Source organism: Sceloporus occidentalis, unplaced genomic scaffold (assembly GCF_023333645.1).
Source record: "Sceloporus occidentalis isolate IW3139 unplaced genomic scaffold, rSceOcc1.0.p SCAF_3, whole genome shotgun sequence".
NCBI classification, from domain to species: Eukaryota; Metazoa; Chordata; class Lepidosauria; order Squamata; family Phrynosomatidae; genus Sceloporus; species Sceloporus occidentalis.
Window position 1 is genome coordinate 70,426,240 of NW_028316983.1, and position 19,062 is coordinate 70,445,301.

At 42.4% G+C, this 19,062-nt stretch overlaps 1 protein-coding gene across 13 annotated transcripts in view; it reads left to right on the plus strand.

Annotated features, from left to right (window-relative positions):
• The window catches only part of PTPRF (protein tyrosine phosphatase receptor type F), a 686,838-nt gene that overhangs the window by 582,001 nt on the left and 85,775 nt on the right, over positions 1-19,062 (plus strand). For 9 of the 13 annotated variants that reach the window (XM_089514948.1, XM_089514949.1, XM_089514947.1 and 6 more), the window contains 5 exons: positions 6,855-7,124; positions 8,404-8,985; positions 9,404-9,537; positions 11,638-11,782; positions 17,404-17,709. In XM_089514948.1, the coding sequence (XP_089371074.1) occupies positions 6,855-7,124; positions 8,404-8,985; positions 9,404-9,537; positions 11,638-11,782; positions 17,404-17,709 (1,437 nt within the window). The remainder of the gene's footprint in view (positions 1-6,854; positions 7,125-8,403; positions 8,986-9,403; positions 9,538-11,637; positions 11,783-17,403; positions 17,710-19,062) is intronic. The other 4 variants (XM_089514956.1, XM_089514957.1, XM_089514958.1 and 1 more) reach the window with 1 other exon arrangement.

The following is a 19,062-nucleotide window of genomic DNA, read 5'->3' on the forward strand; positions in this document are numbered from 1 at the left end:
TTCCAGATTGGGCATAGAAAAAGATGTTTACACCTTCACATGCAGAAATGATTCCGCTGTCTTTATTCTGCCGATTGTACATATTTGGAAGCCACAGCCACCTCTGGATTTGCATACATTTTGCAAAAGAGACAAACTGTTTTCATCTGTAAATAGGCTCCCAGATGTGCATGTTTTCTAACAGCCTTGTAGGAAAACTGCCACATGGGAAACACCTTTGGCCAGACAAAAAAGGGTGTCATTTAACACCAGAAATGTCCCCAAGCAGAATGCTTAATGGAAAGAAATTCGTAAGGTATTAAATATTCCAGTAGGATATTCAAGGATTTATAATTTGTTTGGCACTGATAATTACATCTTAGATTTTTCCCCCAGCTTTACTTACCTCTATGTACTGTTCACCCATGCATTTAATTATTGCTCTACCATTGCTACCAGGTTATTTATTAAAGAGTTATTTCATCTTGATACAGCAGTTTTGCCCCCACCCCTTAATGCTGTGTTATTTTCAGAAGTGAATGAATAAAAATTTCAGAGTGGCACAGTCTGCCTCTCCCTTGCTTTGCTATTAGTATGTCACCAGGCCGAACTATGATGGTTCTTTGGCACTGCACTGCTATAATGATAGATCCTTTTTATATGGAGTTGTCAGCACAAATAATTAGTCCTAAAAGTTATAGCTGAAATATAATCCAAAGTGACTAGGGCCTGTTTTGGAAATTGTCTATAAAATGTCAGCATTCAGGAATGCATTGGGAACATAAATAGTGCAACATTGTTGGAGGTGGAGATTAGACTCTAAATGCATTTTTTTTCTTTGTTCCATTCATTTCCCTCTTGCGGGTGATTCTGTCAATAGATTATGATGCTCCAGGAACTACCCCTCCATCAGGAGATTCAGCTCAAAAGGACAGTGATAAGCAGGAAAAGGGGTTGGGGGAGTTATCCAGATCTGACTGATTATATTCTCAGTTTGTGCCATTTCCACCTTCCAAAAGCAAGTGAGGTGAGCAGGATAAACTAAAACATTGGTCATTAGTCAGTGAAAGAGAAAGGAGCAATCAATCTTCAAACCCCAGTGCCCAAGGCTTAAGCCCAGCCTTCTTGTGGCAAAACTATGTCTGCAAACTGACCCAGGTGGCAAAATTATAAAGGTGTCCACAGAGTCAGAATCATATAATTTATGGAAAAGTAGGGGTAAGAGGTAAATATATTTGGCATCGAAAGCAAAGGAGATAGTTATTGCTAAATAAAGAAAGAGATACATTTGCATAAATTGCTCTTCAAAAATAAGATTTATTGCATTAATAATTCAATAAAATTATACTTTGGCTAAAATCAAGATTTGTACCAAACCCATGAGATTTCTGTTGTGATGATATCTATTGTTTCTGAACTGTTGAGGGAAGTCCTGGGTTTTTCCACAACCAAGAAAACTAAAGGTCAAGGCAGATATCATAATTTTGAACTTTAACCAACCACCAAGAATCCTGAAATAACATATGACTGGAAGATGTATTATAGAAAATGTAAATGCAATTCCTGTTAGGAGATGAGGTAGGGTTTGTATATGGGATCTTAAAATCAAGCTGTGTGAAGAGCTGAAAGTCTGAGAGCTAATGGTGTTGCCAGGAAGTATGAAACAATGGCAGGATACAGACCGCCCCTTTAGGTCAGCCTGCACCTGCCCCTTTCCATGATGGATCGCGGCCACAGCGGCAGCCCCAGAACCCCCAATCTGCCGCTTTTCCAGGCCTCGGGGAAGCAGCAAAAAAGCTGTTTCCCTGCAGCCTGGAAAGGGGTGTCCTTGGGGTTTCATGCCCCAAGGACACCCTGACAGCGGCGGGGAGACAGAGAAAGGGGCCACTTGACCCCTTTCTCTTTTGTATTGCTGGCGCAGCCGTGTAAAAGCTGCACCAGCAATACAAGCGCCAGAAGGAGCTCCATTTCGAAGCTCCTTCCGGCGCCGCTGAAAGGGTGCCACAAGCGCCCTCCAGCGGGGCGCATGCATCACGCACGCACCGCTCCGTTTGGAGGTGGCGCGGCCGTGACGTCATAATGGCGGTGCCCATGTAGACAGGGTGCCGCCATTACCACACTGCGGTTACGTGCTAGGGTTAGGGGGCATCTGTAAAGGATGCCCTGAGGCAACCCTAGCATGTATCCAGGCCTGCGCAAAGTGCCAGTTTGGATACTGGCAATGTCATCAGTTGCTTTTTAACATGATACAACATCACCAGTGTTGTTTGTTTGCCCCTCCCCCCCCCGACCCAAAAAAGGACCCCAGCAAAACTTCATGTAACATGAAAATTGTTTGTCTGAATTCTCACTTCACTTTAGAGAAATGTTGGGTGACTGATGGCCTTCTCTTTCAATCTGAATCTTGCTGTTCATCTTTTCCAGTAACTGTGCTTCTTCTGGCCTCGCTGCAGCCATTTAATAGATAGTATATTTCCCTAGCTTTAAACATCTGCTTAATGCCTATATACCAAGAAGGAAGCAGAAAAGTGGGAAGAGGAGGACTTTTAGTGAGGTGACCTCAGTGTTTGATGAAATTTGAGAAGCAGCTGCTCTAATATCAGAAGTGGGGTGATTGATTCATGCTCATTTGCTCTGGATGCAAGGAAGGTGCACACTAATGCATGCTAAATTATTAACACTTTTCCACTCCACCCTCTTTGCAGTATTGCCTGCTTCTCCCTCCCCACTCCCCAAACTCAGTGTTAGTCTCTGCTGGTGTGATCTTCCCATGTCCACTGCTGTGAGATGATTCAGAATATGCTGTATCACTTATTTTCCACTTTAAGTGCCAAAATTATTGTTCAGCCTGCATGCTTACTACTCAGTGGGAAAGCTTCTTGGATTGTTCATTTTTTGCAAGCCATGTGTGGTTTTATTCCTAGGGATAAATGGCAGTGAATTTGGCATTTTATAATCTGCTGAAAGAAACATTCAACATGATTGTCACATAGACATTCATGGCTCCTATAGGCTTCCTGTAACATGTCCAAGTTGCTTACTTTTGTTTTTATTTTTTTAAAAATATTTCCCCAGCATTCAAAGAAAAATGTGGCAAAGGGGAAGCATTATTGGTGTAAAAATTGTTGCAAAAATTGGGGTGTATCTGAGCCAATTTGACCCCTTTGTTTTGCTTTGTAAATCAGAAAAGGATTTCTGCTGGTTCCTGCAGTAACCAATAGGCGAGGGAGGAGAGAGAGGCAAGATCGTAGAGGAAGCTAGATCCACATGCCTGCCTTTAGATGTACTGTGCTCCATTCTCACCAGCTCTAAGACTGATTACAGACCCACTCCCTATCTCATAGGCTCAGCATACAAAGAAGCTGCCAGTTACCTGATGCTGGGCTGGAATCTACCTCATTTATCACTTTTGCAGGCTCTCCTGTTAAATCTAGCTTGGATTGTTACCCTTCCCTCTTTTATTTACATATATAAATGTAAATATTAAAGACCAGTGTGTGGTTTAATGGCAGAGGAAAGAGCAGAAGGGAAGTTGCACTACATCTGAGTTTTCCACTACCTTGACCCTTTTCAACCCAACCCACATATTGAGAACTACAGTTTGTGAAGTTGAAGGTTTTCATGGCCAACATCCATAGTTTTTTGTGGGTTTTTTGGGCTATGTGGCCATGTTCTATAAGAGTTTATTCCTGACTACAGTTTGATTTGGTACACTTCTGATGAGCATTTGTAGTCAAAGTGGGAGAGAGAAACCACCAATGGGACATCAGAAAGAGGGGGAAAGTAGTTGTTGAAGCCTATTCCCATCAGTCTCCCCCTGTCTTTCAATGAGGAGGGAACTCTTTTTCACCTTCAGGGCAACAGAATTGGTTTCTTTTAGTTGTACATACTGCACAATTCTTACCTTATTTATAGTGACTGGAGGTCAGTCTGTTGTGCCCCAGTCACTTGTCTAGATATTGATGGGGCAATGGCACAGCAGAAGATGGAGAGCATAAGAACCAGGGCAGCCTCACCCGTTCTCCCCCTTATTTTATCACCAACTTGGAAGTATTGCTATAGATGGTAGAGAGGAGAAAGGGGTCATCAGCTTAGCACCAGTACTGGCCATAGGGAGATGCCTGTCTGCCCACAGACATAAGATTGGCATTTGGCTGAGTTGTCTCCTGGAATGCTTTCCCCTTGCCTCCATCCCCAGATCCTATCTTTAGGTAACCAACCCTTGGAGAAAAGGCTTGCCTACAGCCTTTCTTTCAATGTGCTCAGTTTTGTGCAAGAATTGTGGGGTGGGATAGAGGTAGATCGTCATTGCCATTCATCCCATGGCTGGACTAGAAAGGACCTATCTTTGATATGTTGTCAAATAACCTTTTCTCTTCCCCTGCTGCTAGAATAATAAACAGCAGCTTTCAAAAAGGGCAAGAGGTTTTCTCGATAGCACTTTGCTGAATGAACTAAAAAGCTTATCTGCAGATTCACAAGCTGTGTTCTTTCTTTCCAAGCATGGTCCTGACAGGTTCTTTTACTCCCACAAAGGAGACAGCTGGAGACTAATGTCTGAGGGATATGTCAGGCAGTGTTGTTTGGGTGGGGATTCATTCTAATTCTAACCCCTGTACTTGCATGCCTTTAAGGGTGGCTTAGGTAAACACGGTGGTTGTAGGAGCTATTTTGCCCAGTTCTCACTGGAGTGGATGACAAGCTCAGTTTTTGCATGCTACTTTTGGGCCTTTCTGCATGAATTTCTGTCTGTCTCATTCTTCTGTTCAGTGCTTGCATATTTGTGCATTTCCACCCTCCCCTACTCAGTTTTTTTATATGTGTGTGTGTATATATATATATGTGTGTGTGTGTGTATACATATACATATATACCTGCTTCTTTCCCATACCTGGCCTCTTGCTTGTCCAGTGCATGTCAAGTCAATGAATGTTTACCACACACAGGCCTGTAGCGTTATTCCTGAAGCTTGCTTTTCTTTGAGACCAATTTGGTTGGTGAGCGGATGGGAAGTTGGTTGGTTTCCTCGGATTGAGATCCAACATGTGAACAGTCTCTTCTTGTACTGACTCAGTACCATGTTCATTACATGGGCAGAAGATTCTTGCCGATCAGAACCAGGCTTCGTTGGACAACCACCCCATCATGTAGACCCATTATCATGTCCATCAAGTACTTGGGTATCCTCATAACTGTGTTAGAGCGCTGGTTTGCTTTAATTTGTCTCGTTTGGGGAGGGTTGCCCTTGTCAGTCAGGTATCAAGCCTCTCACTGGTAACCATGCATGTAACTATTGCTCTGAGATGGAATAATTGATTAAAAGAAACAAATGGCAAGACTGTAGATGGAGGCATTTGAAAATATGCACATTATCATTCCCCCCAGCTGGTAAGGAGCTAATGAGCCCTGTTTTGTCACTGCGACAGTGTGTAGTAGGCACACGCTGTTAATAGTATTGTCTAATTTATCTCCAAACCCTCACTCTGTTGTACATGCTAATGTGGGGGCTTCTGTGTTCAGTCTATTTCTGTGAGTCTGCTGATTTGGGAATGAATCATCAAAGAGAGCTCATGCGAAATTTGATTAGGAGAAGTGTCAGCTTGTCAGCCTGAGCTGAGTCTTGTCAGCACGTCTGTCAGCAGCAGCCCCATTTCTAACAATATTTTGTGGTGCTGGAGATGGCACAGGAGGAAGCCCAGCATGAGGTGCTCCCAGTGGGCTCTAGCCTCTGAGCATGTCTCTCCCATCTCACTAACAAAACTGTCTGCCCTACTGCCTCTCAGTAGACCCTCACTCTCTGTGCTGCTGCTCTTCACACGTCAGGCAGCCCTGACTGTGTGACTTGGAGAAGCTGTGTGGTATTAGAGAGGAGGAGAAGGCTCCCCCCAGATGCTCACTGACATCTCTGTTCATCTCTGTTCAAGAGAGGCTTCTCCAAAGAGACACATTGCAGTCTCTCCTCCTTTTTAAATAAAAACTGAAATGAGTTTGCCCAGAGGAGACAAAGATTTACATTCTTCAGTTGTGTTTCTCTATCCAGCTTAAATTGGCCCACAACACTAGCCTCAGAGAAGAGGCTTCATTTCTCAGTGTCATTTCCCTGACTAAAGTGAATGCAGCAGCAACAGCCAAGAAGCTTTAGTGGATCTGAAGGTTTGCCTACAAAGAAGCCAGGTGGGGAATATGATCTGAGGGGGTGCTGCATGGTAAAATTAAGGAGTGATCTTTCTCCTGGTGTACATTCCCCAAAGATGGGGAGGACCTATCACCCAGGCACTCTGCTGCCAACTTGAGTCTGATCTCCTGTCCATTAGGACAAAGACCCACCTGGTAAAGTGGTATTATCAGGCTCTGGGTGGCCATGTTTACTGTTGCACCACCATAGGAAAGCTGTTTCAGCTAGTGGGAATGCATGCAGTAATTTAAAAATAAAAGCCTCTGCATGATAGGTTGGCCTACTGACTGCTTTGCCGTGAAAATTAAGCAATTGAGCAGGTAGTTCCATCTAGCAAAGATTCACTCAGCTGTATTCAGAAGGAGTGAACCTATTTTCTGATTATTAGGATGCAGTTGAAACAGAGATACTCTTAAGGATCAGTGATCTGGCTTGGTGAACAGAAGCCAGGAAAACACTACCAGCTGTACTGTTGCACACCTCGTAAAACAGCCAGTGGCCCAACAAGAGGAGCCACGTGCACCAAACTTGAAAGAGCAGTAAATAGCTGTCGCGGGATTATGTTTTTTCTAGATTTGTATGCTACCTCATAGGACAAATGTTGATTCTTCTCCTCCCACCCTACACATCCCAGATTTGAAACAAATGAACACCAATAGCCTAGGCTGTGACCCTACTAGTTGTCTGTTCCTTGTTTCAGTGCGACGAGTATCACCTCGATTTTCAATCCCTCCAAGCAACCATGAGGTGATGCCTGGAGGGAGCGTGAACCTCACATGTGTAGCAGTGGGGTCCCCAATGCCCTATGTAAAGTGGATTGCTGGAGATGTGGAACTGACAAAAGAAGATGACATGCCAATGGGCAGGAATGTTCTAGAGCTGACCAATATCACCCAATCAGCCAACTATACCTGCGAAGCAATGTCTTCACTGGGCGTAATTCATGCAACAGCACAGATCACTGTAAAAGGTAAGAATCTCCACAGGGTACTCTGTGTCTGAACCTCCCACAGTACCAGATGGTAGCTTGTGGCTGTGCTTGTCACATAGAGCTACATCGGTCTGTTCTAGCCCTTTCCTATATTCACATTTTTTATTGGTGACAGTAGCCAAACAGTTCTGTAGTCAAATGCATACAGGGTTGTCCTTCACCTGCAGATTAAAAATGCACACACCACCATTGGGAACAACAAAGGTTTGAGCACCCACGGAATTTTATATCGGGGGTGGGAGGTGGGGGGGGGCAGTATGGATTCTCCTGCAGATACCAAGGGCTGACTGTAAAATACTGTGTAGACACTTTCATTCTATGCAAAACAGAATACCCAAATATCAATAATAGAGCAAGTCTCAGGGATACATACTAATTGGTGATCTCTCTGTTATCTACTCCATGGGGAAAGAAGGTAATTAATCACTTCAGTTATTTGATTTTCAGCTTTGTATGGGTGGCAAAATCTGTACCATCTAGGATAACATACCTCTGTTGGCTCACTTGACAAAGCCAGAATGGGTGCCATCTTTTCATTTCTGTTGCCCAAGCTAGCATACTCATACCTAATGTGATTCAATATTTATACTAATCCAACTCCAAAGGATAATCAATATTGAGGCTAGGGAGACTCTCAATCTGAGGTAGATTTTGTTTCATAATCATAAATGTTTCCCTAGCATCCAGCTGCAGTCCAGCTAGACAGAAATATCTTAGTGCATGAAAACATAGTACCGGACTCATATTTTCTTCTTTGGCTATATTGCAATTGTGTTTGAGCAGTTCTTGTTTTCTCCTAATGCTGGAGTTGGCATTGCCTGGGATTCTTTAAAATCCTAGCACCCAAATGCTCCTGGAACTCTAACTCATGTTGCTTTTATAATAGTATTACAGATGGAGCTACTATTGTCCTTGGTATTGGCTCTGAATAAGGCTTCCTGAAGTGTGCCGCAGCTAAAGAACCCTTTTCCCCTTGGAAAACCCGACAGATCCTTGCTTAAATTACCTTTATTTAGCCAGCTGCTAGCAAGTGCTTTGAGCACATCTAATAACATGATTGCTATGTTTACCCTTCCATTAAGAAGCACTTGAAGCAATATATGGTAATGTGTAATATAAAAAATGTACATTCTTGACTATGAAATGATTTCTGCCTTTAAAGGAAAATGTTAGTAAAAGTTTGAGCCTCCTGAATAGCTCTACACATTGCAGCATTTGCATTAATCAAACAACTAACAACATACTCTTTTATTTCCAGCCCTGCCAAAGCCACCAATAGACACATTAGTGACTGAGACAACAGCCACCAGTGTAACTCTCACCTGGGATTCAGGAAATGCTGACCCTATCTCCTACTATGTCATTCAGTATAAGCCTAAGTCTTTGGAGGGCACTTTCCAAGAAGTGGATGGTGTGGCAACCACCCGCTACAGCATAGGTGGCCTAAGCCCCTTCTCAGAATATGAGTTCCGTATTATTGCTGTAAATAACATTGGCAGAAGTCCTCCAAGTGAACTGGTTGAAGCAAGAACAGGAGAGCAAGCCCCATCAAGTGCACCTCTGAAAGTGCAGGCACGGATGCTGAGTGCCAGCACCATGCTGGTGCAGTGGGAACAGCCTGAGGAGCCCAATGGCCTGATCCGGGGCTATCGAGTATATTACACCACTGATCCCCACCTGCCACTCAGCATGTGGCAAAAGCACAATACTGATGACAGCCATCTCACTACTGTGGGCAGCTTGATAACTGGGACCACTTATAGTATCCGTGTCTTGGCTTTCACTTCCGTTGGTGATGGACCCCCTTCTGAAATCATCCAGGTCAAAACTCAGCAGGGTGGTAAGTATATATGTATGCATGTTAATGTGAACACTATCCCCTCTGTGCTGTGTTCTGCTGTAATACTTCCAGGAGCCAATAATATGAGTCTAAAACCATGACTGTGGTGTTACCCAGAGATAGACTGTGGACACACTGAGGAAAATCTTTAACCTTATGCTTATTGGAGATTGATAAACAGATTTTCAGATTATAAGTTATTAGTTATGTAATCAGTATTGTGGATGTGAATGCTTGAGACTGGTGTTAATAAGAAAAGGATTTTTACATACTTCACAAGTAATACAAGCAGAAATCATTAGCCGAAAAAGAACATAGCTATCTTTACTTGAACCTTGGGCTGAGGAGAAATAAAATTTCCCAGAGCTTTCAAAGAATCTCCTCCTCTCTGCTTGACTCTTGTTTTATTGATCCCCAGTTCCAGCCCAGCCAGCTGACTTCCAAGCTGAGGCAGAGTCTGACACACGGATCATGCTGACTTGGCTGCCAGCCTCTCAGGAACGAATCACCAAGTATGAGCTGGTGTACTGGGAAGCAGCTGATGGGGTCCAGGTGAGAGGTGCCTTGATCCATTGTTAATTAAAGATGTCTGCCAAAGTTGCCTGTAGGTATGGGACACATCTTTTGATGCCATCTTGTGTTAGATATTGGTCTAGTGTTCATGCAGCAGTTTTTTGTTCAGAACTAATTTTCAGTAGAACTCAATGTAACTAAACCCCAGCACAGTCTTCAATTGAGGAAGGAAGAAGTCTCATGGATCCCTAACCATGAGAAATGCTATGTTGAAAAACACATTTCTGCATTAATGTCTGTATCAGACATCAAAAGTTATCTATCTAATGGCTGGTCCATATACTATTACATTATAGCTCTGAAATGAAGGCCAATCACAGATTGTTTTTCATGCCATCTCAATAGGATTTATATCTATGTACATCATTAATCCAGTGTGTTGGTTGGTTGTTGTTTTTTAATTAACTGAAAGAGCCAGTTTATATCCTCTAGGTCAGGATTTGAGGGGAGGAGCAATTTTGGGAAGAGCATTTTTTGCTCTACTGGGAAGAACTTTTACCCCCCACTTCCCAGAAGTGACAAGTGGCTAGAGGTGGATTCTGTGGTCAGCATTAAATTTGTTGTTTCTCAATGCTTGTTGAACTTTGTTAAAACTATGAAATTCAGATTTTCCTGTCCAGGACCCCTTACCCTGAGGATTCCATATTAGATCCTAGATCAGAGATTCCTGAACTATGGTCCTCCAGGATTTTTTGGACTTCAATTCCCAGAAGCCCCAGCCAGTTTGGCCAGTAGTCAGGATTTCTGAGAGCTGAAGTCCAAAACATCTAGAAGACCAAAGTTTGGGAACCATTATATCATGCAAAATATAATAACTCAGCATAAAACAAAACCCACTGGATTGCTATTACAGTGGGGCCCCCGCATACGCGGACTTTTTTTAAGCGGCTTTGAGCGTACGCGCTCAAGCCGCTGGGCGCGCGCGGGGCAGAAGAGGTTGTGTCACGCGCGCGCCCGTTGCGCCCCGCGCACCTCCACGCCGCTGTGCACGAGCCCCATTGTTTACAATGGGGCTCGAGCATAGGCAGAAATCGCCATACGCGGCGGGATCCGGAACGGATCCCGCCGCGTATGGCGAGGTTCCACTGTACAAGCATAGATTTAAGTCTCTGTTTTAACTTTGTTTTTTTTGTATTATGGTTACAAACTGCAGATTGCCTTCAAACAGGAGATTGCATAGGGTTGCAGATTGCCACATGTTGCAATGGAGGGAATGCTATTTTAATTTGGGAGAAGAGGAATTATGAAGAGCCTTGACAATTGTTCTTGACAGATTTTTAATTAACATACTAAAGGGTGTGATAGGTGTTATTCCATTGGGCAAAAATGTTATTTTTGATGTAAGGGCGGTGATTTTGCCACAGAAATGAAGTGTCCTGGGTGTTTGGTCATGACACACATATTTAGGATTGTATAATCACATGACTATTAACACAGGTATCTGCAGCCAGAGGTTCAGGACCATTATGGAAGTGGGATGAAATAATGCTGTAAGGGACCTTCATGCTTAGATGAGAAAATTATATTAGAATTGCTTTTTGCTGACTGGCTATGACTATGAGTTTGGGGTGAGACTAGATGATTTGGGGTTTCAACCAAGTTAGAATTTAGCTTTTGTAAAGACTAATTTCAGAATGAACAGCTCTTGCGAAAAGACTTTGTTTGAGAACATAAAGCTTCCTAAATCACCTTGGATATAACGGTTAGAGGTTTTCCTGTTTCATAAATAAGGTCATAATGAGCGGTAACATTTCATGTAGTTTCAAAATATGATTGCACTGTACTTTCAAAATGTAAACATGTTTCTTGCTAACACCATAGAATGAAGATTATGAAATATATCCAGGGGGAGGGGGGAGACACAGGGGTTTGGGTCTATAAAACAGTTGTGATAACAATGCTGGAGGCTCCCTTTGCATCTCAGGATGCTAGAAGCCGGTACCGTAAATAAATTTTCGAGCTTTCTGAATTTCAGCCAGTCTTGTGGTTGTTCCTCAGTCTGTTTCTGCTACAATGCCAGAGGCCATGATCTTTCTTGATTTCCAAATGAAAAGGAAACATGCTTTTTTCCTTTTCTAGCATAAAGTGGAGTTTGACCAGACTTCATCATATGCAGTTGAAGGACTCAAACCAGACACACTCTACAAGTTTCAGCTGGGAGCCCGCTCTGAACTGGGCCTGGGAGTCTATACACCAGTTTTGGAAGCCCGTACAGCACAGTCCAGTAAGTGTCTCTGATTGCCTGTGAACAAGAGGGGCAACAACTCTTTCCTATCTGTATGAGAGGGAGGCTTGGGAGATTCAAAGGAATATCTAGAGGCACGTAGAATGAAAGACCAACTGTGGCTCTGTAGCAGGGGCCATTGGGCCAGGGTAAGTCTCATGCCTGTGTCTTTTAGACCATGCTTTCCCATTTCAACAGGTGGACTCACACATATGCTGGGGAAGGGGAGTAGGTGGGAGAAACTGATGGGATATATTCCCTGTGTCTCTGTGAGTTTACTGGCACATCTCCCCCTGCTGTTCAATTGTGAGCAAGTTTAGGCTGTCTGATATTTGCACCTCATGCATGCACACTCTTGCTCTGCATGTGCTCATATCCTAGTTGGACACTGTTGTTTACCTCTTCCCACCCTTCCCAAGCACATCCAGCCATTTCTGTATAAAAGGAGTGCTGCACCCATTGCATTATTGCTACACTGCAGGCATTTGCAAGCCTGTAAGAATTTGATGTTCACAAGTACATGGAACTTCTTAGGGGAGTGTGTGCTGGGTAAAGTGCTGTAGTATGAGTCATGTGGTTGCTTGACTTTTGTCAAGTGAAAAGTATAAGGAGTGTGTGATTTCTGCCACTTAACAGCACCAAGCTAGAGTGAGGTTAGTTGGAAGGCCAGATAAAGAAGGGACCCAAGCTAGATACTTTTCATTCTCTTCTCAGCCCATGTGCTGGTGGAATAGGAGACCAGTGCACTCTTACTGGCAGCACAAAGTGCTGCACATAAGCAGATTAAAGATATCAAAGAGCTCTGAGATAAGCTTGTTTCCACTAACGATTTTGGGGCTTGCTTTTATGCAAAGAGCATTAAAGGGGAGAAGAGAGATATTTCTGTTTGTGCCATCTGTCAAGGATTTTGTGACTGTGTGGGGCAAGCAGCAATGGAGACAACAGCAGTTTCTCTGTGTGGAGCCAAAGGGTGCCTGGGATGAAGTGGGGAGGGAGAACTGCTCCACTTATGATTGGAATGACCTTTCTTACTTTCATTAGCATATCAATCACAAGGATTCCAACAGCCCTGTTTAACTTGCACTTCAGCTAATGGGATCTTAGTGCCAACAGGATGGATAGGATGAAATATATGAAACAATATTCAAATAGAGGCATTATAAATATTTGACATTGGGGACTCACTGAATGTGGAGACTGGTAATTTTTCTATTAGCCACTACTTGATTGTGCATGTATTGACAGGCAGCAAGTGGGCACTTCCCCAAGCCATAAGACTAACAAGGCAGCACAAATGCCAATAGCAAAGCAGAGATCTCTAAGATGTGACTCAAGCATGATGGCTCTGTATAACTAGGCCATATTAGGGGCTTATACAGAAGATATAATGCCCAGGAATAAGAGAGGTTAATCCTAATTTTGTTTTGTTTTAACTATTCCTGTATCCAGTCTACAACTAACACTGGGGTGCACAACTTATGGACATCCTTGTGCTCTCGGTGCCATTTGTGTAGCCCTCCCCAAAGTCCTTCCAGTGATTCTCACCACACTGTTGCCAAATTTTCCCCTTTTCCCAATAGACTCAAAGCATCTAGCATCACTGCTTTTGGACCACAGAAGAAGCAGTGCCAATCTGGAAGACAGGCAAAGGCAAAGCATCCTCCTATGTGCACACACACACATCCTCAGAGAGCGAAGCCATTACATTTTAATAAAAGGTTATAGTTCTTTGCACTGGAAAGGTGTTGTACACCTGTGCTGAAGGAAAGAGCTTTACATATCCAAGGCAGGAGGTGGAGATACTGTATGTATGGAGCCAAATCATCTACATTCTTCCCTCCACACTTGCTGGTGTTAGGGGCACAGGACCTCCGTGAATGTAGAAAAACCACAGATAATAAAAGCACTATGGTTTTATCTGAGAAAACACCTCTCTAGGAATCTGTAGGTCCTCCAATGCAACTCTCTGGTCAGCATCTGCCAGACACTGACCATAGAATTGCTCTGGAGGAGCTACAAATGCCTAGTGGAGTGTTCTCTCTAGGAATCTCTAGGTCCTTTAATGCGACTTCTGGTTAAAGTTGACTATAGAGTTGTGCTAGAGGACCTAGAGATTCCTAGCGAGAACATATTAATAAAATACATAAATAATCAAATCCGCAAAAGTCAGAGCCGCAAATGTGGAGGGATAAGTCTATTTCCCTTTGTTTTGACATCTGCCCTGTAAAAAGAAGCCTTCAGAGCAGGAATTAACCTGATATGAACATTAGGGCAGAAGGCAGCTTTCAGAATTAATTCAGTTTTTGTAAACCTGGTTTACAGTGAGAATCCTAAGAAACTTTGATTTTTGCTAATCAGTAGGAATGTCAAAGGAATGATATACCTCAAGATGAATTTTTTAAAAACTTTTCTTCCTATTCATGTTTACTGTCTTGCCTTCCCGGGTTGGTGTGAAGGCAGTGAAACATCTGAGTTTATCAGATGCTTATATGGTGATTTATTACACGGTCAAGCAATCTTTCTGAACTATTCATACTGTTATGCTGACTTGACATCTCAGGGCAGAAGCAGAGCATTCTCTGAGTAACAGCCTGATGCCAATTTTTCTATGCAGTGTTTCACATTAGAAAGATGACTTGGCTTCAACCCTGCCTAGAAACTGCATTGTAACCATGACTGAAGAATGCTTCGTTGCCCAAAGGGCAAGTTCCAGTTTAAATAGCATCTTGGAGACTGTATTCCAGTAGTTGGCAGGTTTGAGGACATGGATGGTGCCGAAGAAAAGAGAATTAGGCCATATGCAATTTTTACCAGTTTAGACATTGTTCCCATGAACCAAAGAAAGCACAGCTGAGTGCTTGGCATGTCTAGTGAGGAGTAATCCTATATGTAGCAGTATTCCTGCCTGCATATCACACATCAGGTCCACAGAACAGTTTTCTGGCCTCCACACATTAGCTCAGTCCCATCCAAACGCTGCCCTACCTCCAACCCACAACTCAGGTCTGTGCAACAACTTCCTGCCTGCAAAACTCTGCTCAGTTCTATGCATGATATGTATCTTAACTCTGATCACTGATTGGAGATCATAGCAAGCTGTTTAAGGAGCTCTTAGGTGTTGCTTCTGGCCCATGAGTGGAAGATTCCTTATCCTGGTCCCACCCCAGCATGTATGGTATTTAGTAGTAGAGAAGATCATTGCAGGTACATGGGACACACTATATATTTCACTGCATCCATGTGAAACGTCAACTACGTATCTTTTCTTACATGGTAAATCACCCTCAAGAAGGTGTGTGTTGCATTCAAGAAAAAGTAGGGGGTGAGGGCACTTTACCCATCTCCTGCTAGCTGCTTCATCAATCCCATGGAGTTCAGGATCAGGGTATTCAGTGTAAACACATCCTAATACACTTGTAGGATAAAAGTAATGGGAAAGTGGGTTTCAAAACAAGAACAGCTTGAGAAGGAAACTTTCTTAATATTAAGTTAAGGCACGATTTTAGAGAAGTGAGATTTCAAGCTCAGATGAAAGGCTAAAATGTTTTTCCCTCTATTTTAGAACAATATCTCTAGAAATGTTTGCACAGATAGAAGTGGGATCTCCTGATCATTCTGCTAAACATTATGACTAATGATTCAAACATTCTAAAGTGCTTCTACTCCCAACATTTTGTCTGGGGAAGATCTGCTTTCTTAAATATAGAAATGTCAGAATTAGGTTTATGAGAGCCCAAATTTTCATCACACAAGTAGCCATTTATGTGAGCATGAATTACAGGCCCTTTCACATCCATGTAAGGCATTACCTGAGCATAGTAAATATGTTCATGTTGCCACTCAGAATATTTGAGCCATGTTGCAATATTCAAAATGTGTGGATCGTGTGTGTGCACATGCATGTTGGTGTTCTCTCGTGCCTCATGTACTTTTCTTATGTATTGTGCTTGTTTTGCTAGGTTTTATTTTGACCTCTTCTGGTGTTAAGCTTATATATTGGAATTGTGCAAGTGTGACTCTTACCCAGCCATCAGAAAGCATCAAAAATGTCCATCTCTTACTTGTTGCTCTAGTAATGATATTTGCTAATAATTCTCTTTTCAGTTCTCCTTCCACTTCCTATGAGCTTGGTCAAACAGGAATTAATTAACAAACTTGTCTTAATGAGGCCTTCTCTCCAAAATTTCTGCTTAACAGAACTGAAGGAAAGGATTGCTTAAATTTAAGTTACCTTCTTATTATGCAATCATCCAAATTCATTATCTGTTTGTGGCAATCGCTATCTCTTTCATGGGCTACACCTCTGTTCACTTTAGCTTCTTTACTGTTCACATCTCTTGTTCATCTTAGCAGTGTTGCTTACAAGTCCTTTAATTGTTTAAAAACTGTTTCAATTATAGTACAGAACAAAAGGATCAACAATTAGAGAGTCTCACAACAAATGGAAAATCTCACAAATCAAAACTATCTTGCATCCGCATCATACCAAAAAAAAGGATCATAATTACAGAGGGCAAGATGCACTTTTATTTTTACTTTGACACCAACATAGTGTCCTTCCTGATCTTTAAAACATTCCTTAGCGGAAAATTTGTTTTAAATATAAAGCGCAACCCTGCTTTTATTTTTTTCATTATTCGAACTGAACATTTGCCCCAGCTTCCAATTCTTTATATATCTTGAGTTGAAGATAAACAAAATTCAATATAATTGGAGATTCTCATCTTAGGATGTTTATAGACACACAGACACACACATTCCCTTTTACAAGCATATATTTCTCCTCTGGCATCTCTAGTTGTATCTTCTGCTGTGCAGGTAAGTAAGGTTAAGGTAATGATTGCAATCCTACATGCCATAGATGAGTACTATGGAAGAGGTTCCCAACCAAGTATGTTTCATCAAATGCTTATCTTGTTTCCCATTTGGGGTTTTCTGTTTGAAGGTTACATCTGGGTTTTTTTTCCTATTAAAAAAACAGAAACCCTCCATCACTTAATTTAGTGGCCCAGCCCTCTCATTTTGCTATACTTTCCAGATCACCTATGGTTATTTTCTGAAACTCCTAAAAGTGCTGTACATTTTTGTCTTATATTGCCTATATGTCAGTTACTCCTTGCATTCTCTAGCTATCAAGTGCAATAGATATACTCTTCAAAATGCTTGCTACTTGTTTGTGCCCTGACTGTTCTCTGAAGCCTTCCTTCAATAGAGCATCATTGAATTATCTGAGAAGCAATGGAACATTATTCTTACTTCCTTCTTAGTTTCTTCCATTTTCAGTTCTCAGATTCTTCCTTGTCCCTTTCTGATTCTCCTATTTTCTCTTAATACTTATCCTATTACTATCTCATCTCTTTCTGTCTTGTGCTTTTCAGTTCCTTCTTCTCTTAGGGGCACTTTTATGCTAAACTAAATACTGCTATTATTGTAGATCATTTATATAAATTGAACTGTCTCTCAAAAGAGACCTAATTCCATATTTCCCTAAATGAAAGATGAACAGATTTGCTCTGTGTCAGGAGAAAATCTGTTGGCTGGATAAGAGCTCCATGTAGATTGTGCTTCTTGCCCAACCATTTCCCCTCATCTCCCCACTTCCTTCATTTATTTATCCCTAGCCCCTTCTGCCCCACCCCAAGAGGTCGTATGTGTAAGCACCAGCTCCACCGCCATCCGGGTAAGTTGGGTACCACCACCGGCTCAGAGCCGCAATGGAGTCATCACACAGTATTCCATCGCATACCAGGCAGTGGAAGGAGAGGACATCACCAAGCATGTGGTTGAGGGCATTGGACATGAGCATTCCAGCTGGGAGATCAGCGACTTGGAGAAATGGACCGAGTATAAAGTGTGGGTGAGGGCTCACACAGATGTGGGTCCTGGGCCAGAGAGCATCCCTGTCTGGGTTCGCACTGACGAAGATGGTAGGTTCCTAACTCATGGCTGAAGGTAACAAAGACTATATTTGTTCTGCCAATGATATAGTGTTTGCACTGCTGTTGGAGTTTTCCCCCTGCTCTCAGAACAGCTCACCTAAAATATTCCTCCAAGCCACCCACACATAAAAACACAAATGTAAACAACTTTAAAAGGCAAATAATGCAGCTTTTTTGTTTAGGTTCTTTAGAATTTGTTTTGACTCTTTAGTACAGTCAAAAAGAAAGAAGAGGTCTCTGGCATATGGAGTGCATAAGTCTGAAATTATTATTCCCATTCCTGGTGGGTAGAACAGCTGCTACCTCTGCATATCTGTTTCTGTTCTATGCCATGTGGGCAAAATGCCTCTCTTGTCAGAGACATTCTGAAGCAAGATATGCCATTATATTAACTATCCTGTCAGTTATGTCATCTCATTTAAAGTCTCTTCTTCAGAAAGTGCTACTGCCCATGGTGACAGAAGGTACTTTCCAGGCTGCATCCTGACCTTGAAGGCCAAAGAGAGCCTAAACAAAGCATGTGGGGAGAAAACTACTCTCAAAGTGATAGGCATTTTTCAGCTTTAGCACCCATGCTGTAGTGTCTTTTGCATCACTGCAGTCCTGGGAAGTGGTACATAACAATTTTCATTGACTACTTCCTAGGTTTTCTGGTGCATCTATATGTCCTGCTGCCTGAATTGTTTGCATCAGTTCTCATTTAGCAAAGTTGTAACCAGAGGGAATGTGGTACCCCAGAAATGTCACAGCAAGCTCTCTGCGTTAGTTTGAGGGCCGCATTATTGGTCGTTGCAGCTAAGCTCTGTCATGAGTGGTTTTGGAACCTTCTGATGCACTGTTATTGTTTTTTTTCATTAAAAAAAGCATAAGAAATGGGTAAAATGCTTTTTTGCAACTTAGAATATTATCCCTAGCTAATGCATCCTCCTTATAATGTAAATTACCTCTACTGACCCAACAGAACTTGGTCCCTAGGCAGCTGCTCTTAGCATAAGGCTCTGCCCACTAATGTCAGCTATAGGTAAGCCTTATCACGACAGAAATGTCACAAGCATTGTCGCAGCCACATCTAACACTGGGGAGAAGGGAGGATGTTAACCAGTTACCACACAGCTGTCAAGTCTGCTTTCCATTCACTTTTGGGAAAGAATGAAAAACCAACCAATCAGGAAAGACACCCTATCTCCAAGATTGTGCAGCAAATTGGATTAAGGTCCACAAACCTTTTCTAATTACTCATCTGCCCTATCTCCTCCCCCTACTAATGTATGTATCTTTCCCCTCTGCACTCTTCTTCAAGCAATTATCCACAATTAAGAGTGAGATCTGTGGAAAATAACC